The sequence below is a fragment of the Cynara cardunculus genome, assembly GCF_001531365.2.
Source record: "Cynara cardunculus var. scolymus isolate 2C chromosome LG 11, CcrdV1, whole genome shotgun sequence".
NCBI lineage: Eukaryota > Viridiplantae > Streptophyta > Magnoliopsida > Asterales > Asteraceae > Cynara > Cynara cardunculus.
This window is the reverse complement of record NC_037538.1, coordinates 1,385,586-1,398,590: the sequence shown is the minus strand read 5'-3', so window position 1 is coordinate 1,398,590 and position 13,005 is coordinate 1,385,586. Positions and strand designations below refer to the sequence as shown.

Genomic DNA, 13,005 nt, shown 5'->3' with positions numbered 1-13,005 from the left:
AGAGGTAAATGTGCTGAATGCCCTCATATGCACTTTTGACCTTTACTAACCGTATAATTATGTTCATTAAATTAGGTAGGTGGCAACTAAGACAGAGATCAAGTGTAATCAGCATGGGGACATTAAGGGTAGAAATGTCAATTTACTTTCATAAGAGTTTTCAAATATAAAGCATATAATAAAATTTGGAACAGGGGAGGTAGACGGCAGACAACTAGGTGTAAGAGTCTTAGGACAGGTAGCCAGGTGGGTCTTTCGGTTATTTGCATTTTGGGACGATTAGTTGTCTCATACTTTTCCTTATGCTCTTATTGCACTTACTTATTGCATCTCTTTTCATGTTATTTACTGTATGTACTCGTCCTAATTGCTCTACTCTTCCTCATTAACTCTTCCAAACTGGATTTCTTGTTTTATCTGACATATTTTCAGGGTCACTTAAGATTCTCAATTTTTTTTGTAAAAACCTTGTTGCTAAAAAAATCACAAGGGGGTTTTCACGAAAACAGCCTCTCTACCCCTTAGGATAGAGGAAGATCCGCTTACATTTTACCGTCCCAAACCATACTCAGTGTGGGATTTACTGGTTTCATTTGGTATATTTAATTTGGAAACACATAGAAAGAAATACATAACATTTATCTGGGACAGAAGGAATTGCTTTAGAAGAAAAATACATTCATGCAAGTAAACATAAAGAAATAAAAACTACTATTTTAATCTAAAGAGCAAAGGTCCTTTAAAATCTAAGCAACAAACATACCTCATATCCAAGTCCTGTAGATAAACGGTTAGTGTGCAGCTAGCCTCTAAGCCATTTTCGAGGTCAATGATGACGCTAGCAGACTCCAAATTAGCAATAACAGAAATACTAAAGGTGCTAAAGTTCTTTGATTCATTCAAGTCCATGTCAGATGATGAGGTAGTTGCTGTTGTCCCCAAGTGCGATGGAAGATGCAGCATATTGACACTTTCAACTAGTTCCAAAACTGAACCAATTATGGATGGTGACAAGTGTGCCAAAAGCATTGCCACTACTACATAAACCTGAAACCAAACAAGGAACTATATCGTAAGTATACTCTCATGTACTTACCAAACCACTGAAGGTGACTAATTGACAGTCAATATAGTAAACTTTTAATACAAAACCTTCCATGCTTATGGTCAACATTTAATTCATATATAATCAGTGATAGCATAGTGTCAATGTATATTTTAAATAACTGAGAGGACAACATACAGTCATTAAGGAGCACTGGAGACATTTTATTCCATTTTTACCTTTCCAAACGAACGTGTGAAAAAAATTACTGACACACAGATTTAGCATGCTCGAATAATTCAAGAGACCAGCCAGTGAAGCAAATATGGTTCTATCCATGTTTGAAATCTAATAGCCTCTAGGGTTTAGATGTTGTGTAAGAATCACAATAGATTATGTTCTGTCATATTTCTAGATTCACACTATATTCGTTAAACATTGTGTGCGCCATATTTCATTAGTGGTCCTATAGCCTTCTTACTTCCAATTGGTTCATCATCAAATAGAATTGGAGTAACTAGCAAACATGGTCACCCTTTGTCACATGTTCAAAAAAAATTAGTTCGTTTGCTAACTAAATGTTACCGAAAGTGCAATAAGAAATTCTACAATCACTGAATCAAAACTATGGCAATAGTCATTGAACCTAGGCTCCAGGCTCCGTGCTCCCTCCATATTTTACATGTAACAAAAGAGAAACAATTGCTTGAATTCCAGTTTGAGCTGTTTGATTGATTGGTGCTCATGATAAAGATAAAGAATGTTTTAAACTAGTTCCATTCACTGCAAAAACAAACTTGTAACCAAAGAAGGAGTCTGAGTGTATGATTGACGAGTTGGATGATTGTTGTAATGAAACAATTTCATGGTTATACACGATCCTAAAAGTCCACAGCACCAGGAAAGGTTACCTTCACGCTCAACATAAGGTACAGGTAAAACAATACTACTGCCAAATGTTTCCCTCTTGTCCACCAGTGTACAGAAGTAATATTTACTTGTAGTAGAATACTGTAAATGTTACTTCCCAGAAAGTTTACCTACCTCCAATGCTCTCAATAAAGATTCATCCTCGAAAATGCACCATGCTATAGCAGAAGAAGCGTTGAGCTTCTCTAGAATAGGATAAGTATAAGGATAGAAAGGCACAAACAAGTTTATCTGCAAGATGGTAAACATCAGTCTATGCTCAGCAATGTAAGACACTGACTGAAAATGACAGACAATGCTGACCTCAAAGTCAATTATTTTAATTTCAAAGTGATCATAGAGATCTTGAATCTGAATTCCCTTTAGAAGCTCACTTGAAGAACCCGCATCCACCAAATTACACATGAATTGGGATGGTACATTCATATCAGGTGCAAAACAGCCAATATCACGCTTGGATGCAAAGGTAACAGCTGTTAATCCAAGTACCTGCACATTTCGGTTATAAGTTCATATACTTAGGATGGACAGAAGTTGAAAACACTAGATGGACAAAAACGATATTCCACAACAGATAAGCTATAACTAGAAAGCTAAGATACAAGTGACATACTGATACAGAATTGAAAATAAGTTGTGGTATGCCATTTATAATTATTGTATACACACACACACACGCGCGTACAAAGAAAAACATATGCATATTTGTCTACAAGTTAAGCATTTGTCAAACACACTCCATTCTCAACAAATCCGACAAAAATGTCAAGATGATAACATACTAACCAACATAATGCCACATACAACTAAATGAACAAAGTCAATAACCAGACGGAATATTTTCAGACTCCCCAATGTGAAAGGTTAACATTATCAAGAATAATGTCAACTGCAGCTTGAACATCTGGTAAAAAATACCAAGTAACTAGGTCATATGCATTTTTATGTTTCAAGATTCTCTTTTGAAATCTCACTAAATCCACAAACATATGTAATGCAGTTGGCATCAAAATGAAGTATTTTGCTTCCTCGAGCAAAATGTAAAAATGAGCTGGAAACACGCCCTTAATGAAGTTGCTTTCAATTAGGTGCAGGCAAAACCACTTGCCACTAAAACTTTCCTGGTTTTTCAAGGACAGTCCAAATCATTGGAGATTTGGAGCATGATGAAAAATTAGGTACTTCATTTCAATGAAATGGCATTTCCTTATTGTCTAGCTCATTCCAAGGCATGTGACCTAACAATTAGGCAACATTATGGTGCCCGGATGAACATCCAACCAAGAGAATGAAAGTGCTGGAAGCAAAAAAGACTACAAAAGGTTACAGTTCCATTTCAGCAAGAAAGCACCAGAACACTAAGAGACCTACACATCTAGATACAGTACATATCTAAGAGAAGTTTGTTGTCTTCCAGAAATGAACACATAGCACATGATGTGTAGACTCCCATCAATATCAGAAATACATGCCAGCAAGTTCATTCATATCATGGTTGTGACATCTGTGCCAACTTTGCTTTGCCATTATCACTTGAGATCTCATCTTTCCTGATATCTCCTGATGTTACATGATGTTCTCTAAGACATATATTAGCTTTATGCTCACTGAAAGAGGGGGCCGTCAACTCTTCATGGTTGGCAACTAGATGAGCTTTATCTCAAAATTGAAACTGTTTTCGACAGTTCAGCAACTGGTTATATAACATGAAATGTCCCATTATTTCTTCGTCTATCCTCCCCCCTAAGTTCTAAAATCTTTTGTTTTCCACAAACCCCTAAGCTGCCCAGTGTGAACAAAAAATTCACTTATCAGATTTATCTAGGGTTGCATCCCATTTACCAAGAAAAAAATCACTTGTATTATGTTATAATATTCCAGTTGCAAGCAAATACTGTTTTCATAAAGTCAGAACGAAGCTCATCAGCTGAGAGCCACTAAGATAACCACTTTAATCACTAATAGTATTTTATTATTTACTTTATTTGATGATGATTTCAATCATGAAAAATGTTCCTTAGTAGCAACTAGATCGAATGTCCTGTATATCTTTTCAACATATGCCAATGGATGTGCGATTCTGGCTTTCTAGACTTACCAAACTGGATATGCAAACAAGATGGAAATCATCATATATAGATCAATTACATAATCACCAATAAATACATAATGCCATTTTAGCAAGTAACAAAGTCATGAAAAAAAAAAACAGTTGTATAAAAACTTGAGGGCATACAACATTGTTGCCAAACATACAGAACAGGATGATCATATCAAATTATTAAATCATATCACGATAGAAGATTCAAAATGGACGACCATGTCAATATAAATTAAATACCAATTTATGCATCTCTGACTTCCCATTCTCCCAGGGAATAATGATCTTAATATTTATCAAACTAATATCCCACATGATTCTCTTTCGAATTGACAATATGTATCTGCAAAACAACAGAAGAGAAAATACATAAAAGATATATTTTTTAAGCAGATATAGCTCTAAGCAAGCTGTTGCTGTTAACTTCATTTCTTGACCCTAGAGGGATATGAGATTAGTCAAACTTGAGATCTCCATTCTAGTTTGTGCCCCAATGAGTACTGAACCACACCCCAAAGGGATATCATCAACAAATGAAATACAAATCTCATAAATAGCAGTTGCAGACTCGGTAGCTCCTGGAAATAATAACCTAGTAAGAGCATAACAGAAGACATACTCGGCTTTTGATATTAGCCGTGACTTCACATCATTTATCCCATTGAGTGATTCTAGGACCTGTAACATGAAACCAGTGGAAGCTGTTATTCCTGATCTCATAAACTTCATGCCTTTAACTGATGCTATTTGTTACAAGAAATTATGTTGTATGTTCAAATAATATTGTCTTTGCCATCTGCAGATGGATATGACATCCATGTCAAGTTGCCAACATCAGCATGTATTATGGCATCACAGATGACTACCAAGCAAAATGAGATCCTACGACTACAGCAAAATATGTGTCCATCGGGATAAAAATACACAATGGAAGGTTCACAAGGAGAGAGATCCGGAGCAGAGAAGCATCCTTGGCCTATATGATTTAGCTGAGTGATTTTTCACCAGGCAAGTCTACTTGGAGCATAAAGTAAGACAAAACCAATTGCACACGAGAATTGGACCATATAATCCTACCAAAAAAAAAATAAAGGCAGTGTGATATTGTTAAGACAATAACTATAATCAGCAAGGTTCACACTTAGTTTTCCCTAATTAATTGCATCAATGAAACAATGAAACTAGTCATTTAAAAAAGTAATTGTAAGAAAGTATACTGTATTGAAAGTGTGTTTTCATATGTTCACGAAATCTAAAAAATAATTACAATTCAACTATTAAATGAACCGATGATGCTTCTTCTTAACTGTCAACTACATATACTATTTTGATAAATGTTGTGATCTACGGAAGGTTCTTAGAAAAGAACACATGGTACAGAATTCCACCTAGAAGCATTACTTTCACAAATAAAAAAGTAATGATGCTCTACATAATGTCTTGAAAAAGAATGCACATACTTCACAGAATGTAAACTAGAAAAAGAACACTGACCCTTTCTTCATGAGATTTAAAGGAACTCAGTACAGTATATAGCTCCATAATATTAAAAAACAATGTTGGATCACAAGTCACTTCCATCGGCTCAAGCAGGACCTGAAAAAAAAAAGCCAATGGTCATTTTCATCATCAGAGCTTCTAACACAAGACAAAAGAGCTAGTAGTGGCAATGACATCTTCTGTCGTAATTAGAAAACTGCAAGCATAGTCATAGTACCCTCAATGTCGATTCACCCTCACGATTTTCTTTTGGAATGTAAGCATGGATATTAAGAGATGGTTTCCCCGCTTCAAGAAATTGCTCTTCAGATATGACCTGAGAGAAAATGGACAATACTTGTAACAATCAAGAACAAACCACAAAAGCAGTTCATTGGAGGACTTTATCTACAATTATGAAGAAATATTATTAAGACATTGGCAGAAATACTATTTATCCTAATCAAAGTTACTGATTTGGATAGCAAGATTAGGGTAAACAATAAGTTTATCATTAATATTTCCCAAAACTTGACTTGAATCTCATTCCACCTCGAAATTCATTACCAAGCATAACCGATGCTAGAGGTCACAAGCAATAACACTGCACATGCAGATTACAATTATCATCGCTATCACATTCCAGTCACTTAAATAAAGAAATTGAATTCTTTGCAGCCAATAGTGTTCTCTAAAATGTCTTCTTCTGCATCAGACCAAAGCATATAGACCTAGTCAGACTCTAGTTTTGGTATGCAATTGAAAAGCATGTTAAATCATAATTACATAGCACATGCGATGCAAAAGACTTCTCATAAAATGATGACAGTTTTATGATCGCTCATGTTTCAAGCAGATATGCCGTTCCTTGAGCACATCAGACTAAAACATGTTCACCAGCTAAAATGCAGAAACATACATCAACCAGGACTCTACTCGAGAAAGTAAAGGAGCAGCTGATTTTAAGATCTTTGCAGGCTTAAAAGGACTTTAGACAACCAATATATACATAATGTGTGTGTATGTGTGTATCAACTATAATAGTTTAAGCAAGCGCATATGGGTAAGTTAAATCCAAATAAAGTAGAAAATCAAATACCTCCAGAACTTCCCCTATTAATAAGAACAAAAAGGTACAGAAAACATATGAAGAGACAAACCCTGTTAACAAGTAAAATGACTTGCTCATTTAATGGATTAATCATCTCAACAGTATTGATTGATGCAGTAACAACAGCAGATTCTTCCGATATCATGCACTCCACTAAATTCCCCTCAAAAACCACTTCAGCAATAGCACGAGCGAACTTCCTAGGAAAAAGAAAGAACGTCTTAGAAACTAATCAGTCATTCCCAAAAAAAAGTGAGCTTAAAGATCATTCAAAATTTCATTCAAGAAAATAAAGTAGCAACTTGATATATGCGAATGCCAGACTAACATCAACGGATATTTGTCTATAAGTTTAGTCGGACATGGTTCTCATGCAGAAAATCAGAAAGTAGCAACTTGATATATGCATGAAAAGCACAGAAGCAAGAACGGAAATCATCTAGAGGAGCCAATTGTGAACAATATACAAGTATAGGATATGCCTAGCCACAAAGGTGGAAAGGTGAGTTGTTTCTTGGTACCCAATCCATCTCCCAAATCGATACTAGGTCAGTGTATGGTGAATATGAAGTGATAAGTTACCATGCTTTTCCACTAACACGCATGGGTTCATTTCAAGCAAGCATGCCTCATAAGCATGCGATCATGTCATACATTAAAAAAAGCCTTAGCTTCATCATCAAAATTTTACTATAAGGCAAAAATAGTATACTAAACCAAACAGACCCAGTAAATCCCAGCAGAGGTAGGGTTGGGGAGGCGGGGAGGATGTACGCAGACCTTACCTGCACACAACACAACAACCAAATCGACCCATGCACCAACGAGAAGAAGATAAACCAACCTATCAGAACCTAAAGTGCAAGAAACAGCAACCCCCTTAAACAGACTGAAAATCTTTTGCACGGAATCTGCTAAAAGAATATAATGTCTTAGCCTCGTGTATGCTGCCCATTGCCAGCAACAAGAGCATAATTTTAGCCTTTGGTAACTTCTTATCTTTGTAGTAGTTTTTCCATAGATCTATACTGCAAAAGTTGGACAAGCAACATAGCCAACTGCTACTTTCAACACCACTTAACAGTCAAGGATGAAGTTGGTATCTGGTTTAGGTGAGTACAAGATGGAAAGAAATATGTATCTGGAGTTCTGGACCTTCATCATTCCGCATTACATCACCAAGAATCTATTAATCACACTTGGTAAGACAGAAAGGAGAAGCTTGCAAGAATTCACAGCTTGTGATGTCAAATGACAGAGTCTCTGCATCTAAATGCCAATGACATGCAGGATACGTGCATCACTTGGTTGGATGCATTTTATGTTACACACCTAATCCTTTAGAAGTCTTAAACATTCACAAGGTTGCAATAATAGATCATACTTGTTGCGCAGCGCTGCAGAAATTCGATCTATAGAGAATTTGATGGAGGACAAAAGAATTCCATCACTTCCAGCAGCATCCAGAACGGGGGAAGGTGCAGGATGAAACTTTGTTGCCTCGTAAATATCCTGTAAAATTATATGATGATCAGATCAAGTGGAATCATTTTGCCTAACCTAGCATAACACACATACCTTGATTACTTCATCTGAGACAACACCAGAAAACTGGCTGGAATCATCTGTGCCTCCTGCACCAAGCATGCCCCGGGAAAGCCACTTCAACCATCCTTGGGGCTTGCTTGATGGTTGGTCATCATCCAGCGACTTGTCATTAGTAGTATTGGCTTCATTATCACCAACACAAGAAGCTGAATCCACCAAGAATTCCTACATGTGCATAGTCTTTAATATAAGGAATAAGTAAAATGCACATGCAATAGATGTAAAGAAGAAAACAATAAAGCAGACCCATGGTGCACCAAGGATCCATGGTTTTGTGATGGTGGGGGGGGAGGGGGGGGAATCCTCATACACACCATTCCCCTTGCATTTTGCAAAAAGGTTGTCTCCATAACTTGAACCAATGACCAACCAGTCACCAAGGAGCAACCGGTACCCAGCCACATAAATAAACAAGGACCAAGCTAAAACATAAAACAGACCAATGGCTGCCTACATCAAGAAGAGTAAGCATAATGATGCCAATGTCACCAGATCAACTCTAGAAGCTAGTATACAGTCACAACGATTAAAATCATACCTGAAGCTCACGCTCAGCAGCAGACCTATAACTTAAGATATCGTCTATATCGGATACTTTCTCCATTTGGTCCAACTCGGAAACAATTGCATCATCCAGAAGCTGGCTACATAATTACCAATAATGAGTAAACCAAGACAGACAACTAAACTGACATAGTCGGATACAAATTGTTAAGATTTCATACTCCCTCTATCCCAAATAAATGCCCACAATAAAAAATTCACAGTTTCAGAAATGTGTAATTATAACACTTTCTAATTAACTGAATGACAACTTTTCCCTTAGTGATAGAGGCAAACCTTCTCTCTGTCTCTCCATCTCATCAACTCTTAAATACTCTTGTGTCATAATTAAGGGTAGAGCTGGAAATTTAGTAAATTATAACTATCTATTTTTGAAAGTGGACACTTATTTTGGGACAAACTTGGTATGATAAATATGGTGTGACAATCATGATACAGGAAAGAAAGATACGGAAAAAAAACATATATGTTTGGTAGTCACCTACAAACTAGATAGATCATAGTGATAAGCCAAGATAAGCAGTTACACGCATCAGCTATATTGCGCTTTATATTACTTTCTAATGGCCATGGGAGTGACTTCTGTTAATAAGAAATGACCTAAATACTATTATACCAATTTTCAGATTATGTAGCTGGTTAATCTTGATATATGATATGAAAGCATCCCAGAATACCAATAGTTCGATCTCCTGTGCCCAAAATCCAAGGTAACAGTATGCTCAATAATTCTATATCGATCAACCAACTTATTAACATTGTCCATATGTTATATGTGACAGAACATAAGGCTGCAGATTTTTGTATAGACATGATTGTAGATGTGTGATAGCATGACCTCATAAAAATGTGCAGGTAGAGATAAACTTTTCAATTTCAACGATCTTGTAATAATTCCACATGAAGCAGCCATACATAGCTATGCCAACCCAAAAAAAAGAGGCAACCATGATCGATGTGCAATACTTTAAATTGAAAACACCCATTAAAAAGTAAAGGTCAGTGGTGGCATCACCCAAATCCCTGAGTCCACAGTTTCTAGTTGATAAAACTCAAAGGTAACCAGCTAAAAGATGCATATACCGACTAATACACAGAAAGAAGTTCCAATATCTCTAACCCAGACGAAAAAGTTGATTTCAGGTAGGATCGACAAAGTTGATTGTTGATTCAACTCATATGTTAAGGTAGAAGAAACAGACACCAATTATACTTTAAACCCATATTTAATCACTATCCTTACCCGAATCCTTAAAATAGTAACCACAGATGAAAAAGTTGATGTAGGTACCGCTCAACAAATGTAATTGAAAAGTTATTCAAGGTGTGAAACATAGTACATCTCTGTCCTCATAAAGTCAGAAATCCATGTATATCAAAAATAAAATCTTGCAGAACACCATATGTGTAATGACCTCACCTCCTCTTTTCGAAGGCATTCCAATTTCAATTTATACAACTTGACATACCGCCGTCTTCTACCTCTGTACAAGGAAAATTGAGAACCATAATAAGAGGTAGCAAGGTACAATGATTACAGAAAAATATACGATCATGTCTCTTTGCAAAAGATCTTATGTATTTTGGAGAGAATGTAATACAACCTAGGGATTAGTTTGAGAAATATAAGATAACCCAAAATGGAAAAGTAGTTTGTATATATGAGTTCATTCTGTTGAATAATAATGAAACTTGGGGAGCGTTATGCAAATAAAAACTCAAAATACATATACAGGTTGTAATTTATTAGAGAAATTTATCCGTAGTATGAAGCAAACTCTGGGAGCATACAGCTAGCCAGTAAAGATTATCGGGTGGTCGACCCTTTATAATCCCGTGCAGGGAATAAATTAGATACAAATTGTTCAAGTACTAGACAGTTCATTTTAGTAAAAGATTTTAAGATTTTAAGCAGGCCTAGATGAAAGATGCAAGATCACAATGAGAAGCAAACAAATAGAATAGCATGATACAGTTTAGTTTTGAATGAGAAACAACTTACAGCCGTTCTCCAAGGTATTTCCATGAAGTTCTCTTCAGTCTTTTACGAACATCAGATAGCACAGATTGTTGAGCATAGTGCCACCACCGTATCTGCCATCCCGCAGGTCTCTCCGATATAGGGCTCCTCCAGGGACGATAGCGTCCATATCTGAAAACATTAAAAAGTATTGTACGATCTTTGAGAATCTACAGGTTCACTAATCACATACGTTTTTGTACCAATTACCCAGTCAGAAATAATTGATTCAACCATTTATACACTAGTAGTCTTAATGAACAAATAAAGGGAAGCATATGATAGCAAGAAAGAGGACATAATTCTCTGCTTAATCCATGCATCTAATAATGCAAGTTCACTATTTGTGCAAGAATATAAACTTTAAGAATTGAACCTATTATGAACGATATATGCTATGTCAAAAAAGATTGTGTTTCATTCTGCACAATCATGAAACCTAAACATGAGTAACAACTTCTATAACAAAATACCATCAAAGCATGCACTCTACATTGAAACTTAATAGGGGTGCTCATTTTCATGGAAAGAGATGAAACAGAATGTGTGCATCAATCATATAGGGCTTATAACAGACAAGAAAGCTACTTGGTGAGTTGGTGTGTAATTAAAAAGTACAACACTAATTAAACGACATTCCACTCACTTCTCTCTTAGCCGACAGACGCATAGATAATCATATAGATACAATATTTGCTGCAACTGATCTTCATTCAGGGACAAGACCTAAAATTGTGGCATCATGTCAGCATGTTATATATTGTCAAATAGTTAGCCTAAAAACATAATAATTAGAAAAGTTATGGAACTAACCAAGCCAGATAATTCGACATCAACAGAATATTGTGCAGCATTATTCTCGAGCCTTCCATACCTGTTCACCTGTAAAGAACATAAGCAGAAAGCTAATTAATATACATACTAAGCATAAATCAAGCAGAAGACATATCACATAGCTCCAAAGAATGGTGCAAGATACAAAAAGGTCCAACTTTTATGTCTAGGCAGTTTAGTTTCTATGAAAATATGCTTTCACAATCACATGGTAGCAAAAAACACGACATCTGCTACAAACTGTGCATGTTTTTCTTATTTTCTATTTATTAAGTTTAACACAGGAATACAAAGAAGATATTCTCTTGCTATCATGCTTCATTTATCTCTTGTAATTCGTCATAAGTTATAGGAAAAATAAGATATCAGTAGATGCCAGCACACGTGAGCAGCAATCACTCCATTGCAGAAAGACAAAAGTAGCAAATGTCACATTCCAAACAAGAACCTCAGGGCAGCCAATCCTAAGAAAAGAGGTGAACCTGAGAAGAGCAGTAAGAGTAAGCGTTCAGGTGCTGGTGCTATGACCTTAAAGGTGGAAGAGGTCTGAAGGTGAAGGTAAGTCACATCCATAGGGAAAAAACCGCTTTCTTACCGGAAGAAAGAGGGAGCCACCTGTCGCGGGAAAGTTTATTGGCAACAAGGAACCCTTTCTCACCCAGTCCTACCGACCCTACCTATTCGAGGGGGGGCTGAAACCGAAAAAGACCTGGTTCCACACAGCCCGGGTCAGGGTCAGTATAGAATGAAGGGGCCGGCCCTAATGTTGTGTTGGCGTACCATATCAAAAGGGTCATAGAAAAAGAACCCAGCCACCTATTTCATTCGACGTTCAGGGGCAGGGGTCCGACCGATTTGACCGACTTTTGCTTGTGGACAACAAGAAGGCGAGTTTCTCTGCTTTGATCAAATCTAAAAACCTTGCTTCCTAAGCATACTGAGAAAGAATTAACTGAGTTGTCACCAATGGGCAGTGATAGATTGTACACATGCAAACAGGCATTCATGCAATATCAAGTCCTTAATTTGGCTCACCAGTTCATAATTTCAGGATCCAAAATGCTTCCTCTATGAAGTAACAAAAAGGTTCCAAATACTATTCCATTTTATGCCAATAAAAATTTAGAAAATTAAATTGCTAATAAATATCCAGATTCACCCAGCCTCTACTTCTCAACGAACTTTAAAACAATCATCTACCACAATTAAAGATCATTAATCATTATACACATACATGGATGATGTGATATATGCAGACTGTCTTGTTTCAAAGTTGTATCTTCAATGTTCAAGAGTTGGAGGATTTTGTGACT

General features: G+C 36.4%; 1 protein-coding gene across 8 annotated transcripts in view; it reads right to left on the bottom strand.

Annotated features, from left to right (window-relative positions):
- The window catches only part of LOC112521455, a 41,837-nt gene that overhangs the window by 22,202 nt on the left and 6,630 nt on the right, over positions 1-13,005 (bottom strand). For 7 of the 8 annotated variants that reach the window (XR_003070087.1, XM_025130325.1, XM_025130326.1 and 4 more), the window contains exons 11-25: positions 11,672-11,740; positions 11,505-11,584; positions 10,841-10,990; positions 10,259-10,322; positions 8,813-8,914; positions 8,245-8,439; positions 8,051-8,178; positions 6,716-6,866; positions 5,794-5,892; positions 5,571-5,672; positions 4,696-4,754; positions 4,317-4,419; positions 2,279-2,464; positions 2,090-2,206; positions 764-1,047 (exon numbers count right to left, since the gene is read on the bottom strand). Coding sequence is in view for 7 of the 8 variants with exons in the window: in XM_025130325.1 (XP_024986093.1) it covers positions 764-1,047; positions 2,090-2,206; positions 2,279-2,464; positions 4,317-4,419; positions 4,696-4,754; positions 5,571-5,672; positions 5,794-5,892; positions 6,716-6,866; positions 8,051-8,178; positions 8,245-8,439; positions 8,813-8,914; positions 10,259-10,322; positions 10,841-10,990; positions 11,505-11,584; positions 11,672-11,740 (1,889 nt within the window). In the remaining variant the exon portion in view is untranslated. Of the gene's footprint in view, positions 1-763; positions 1,048-2,089; positions 2,207-2,278; positions 2,465-4,316; positions 4,420-4,695; positions 4,755-5,570; positions 5,673-5,793; positions 5,893-6,715; positions 6,867-8,050; positions 8,179-8,244; positions 8,440-8,812; positions 8,919-10,258; positions 10,323-10,840; positions 10,991-11,504; positions 11,585-11,671; positions 11,741-13,005 lie in introns of those variants that run through there. The other variant, XM_025130329.1, reaches the window with a different exon arrangement.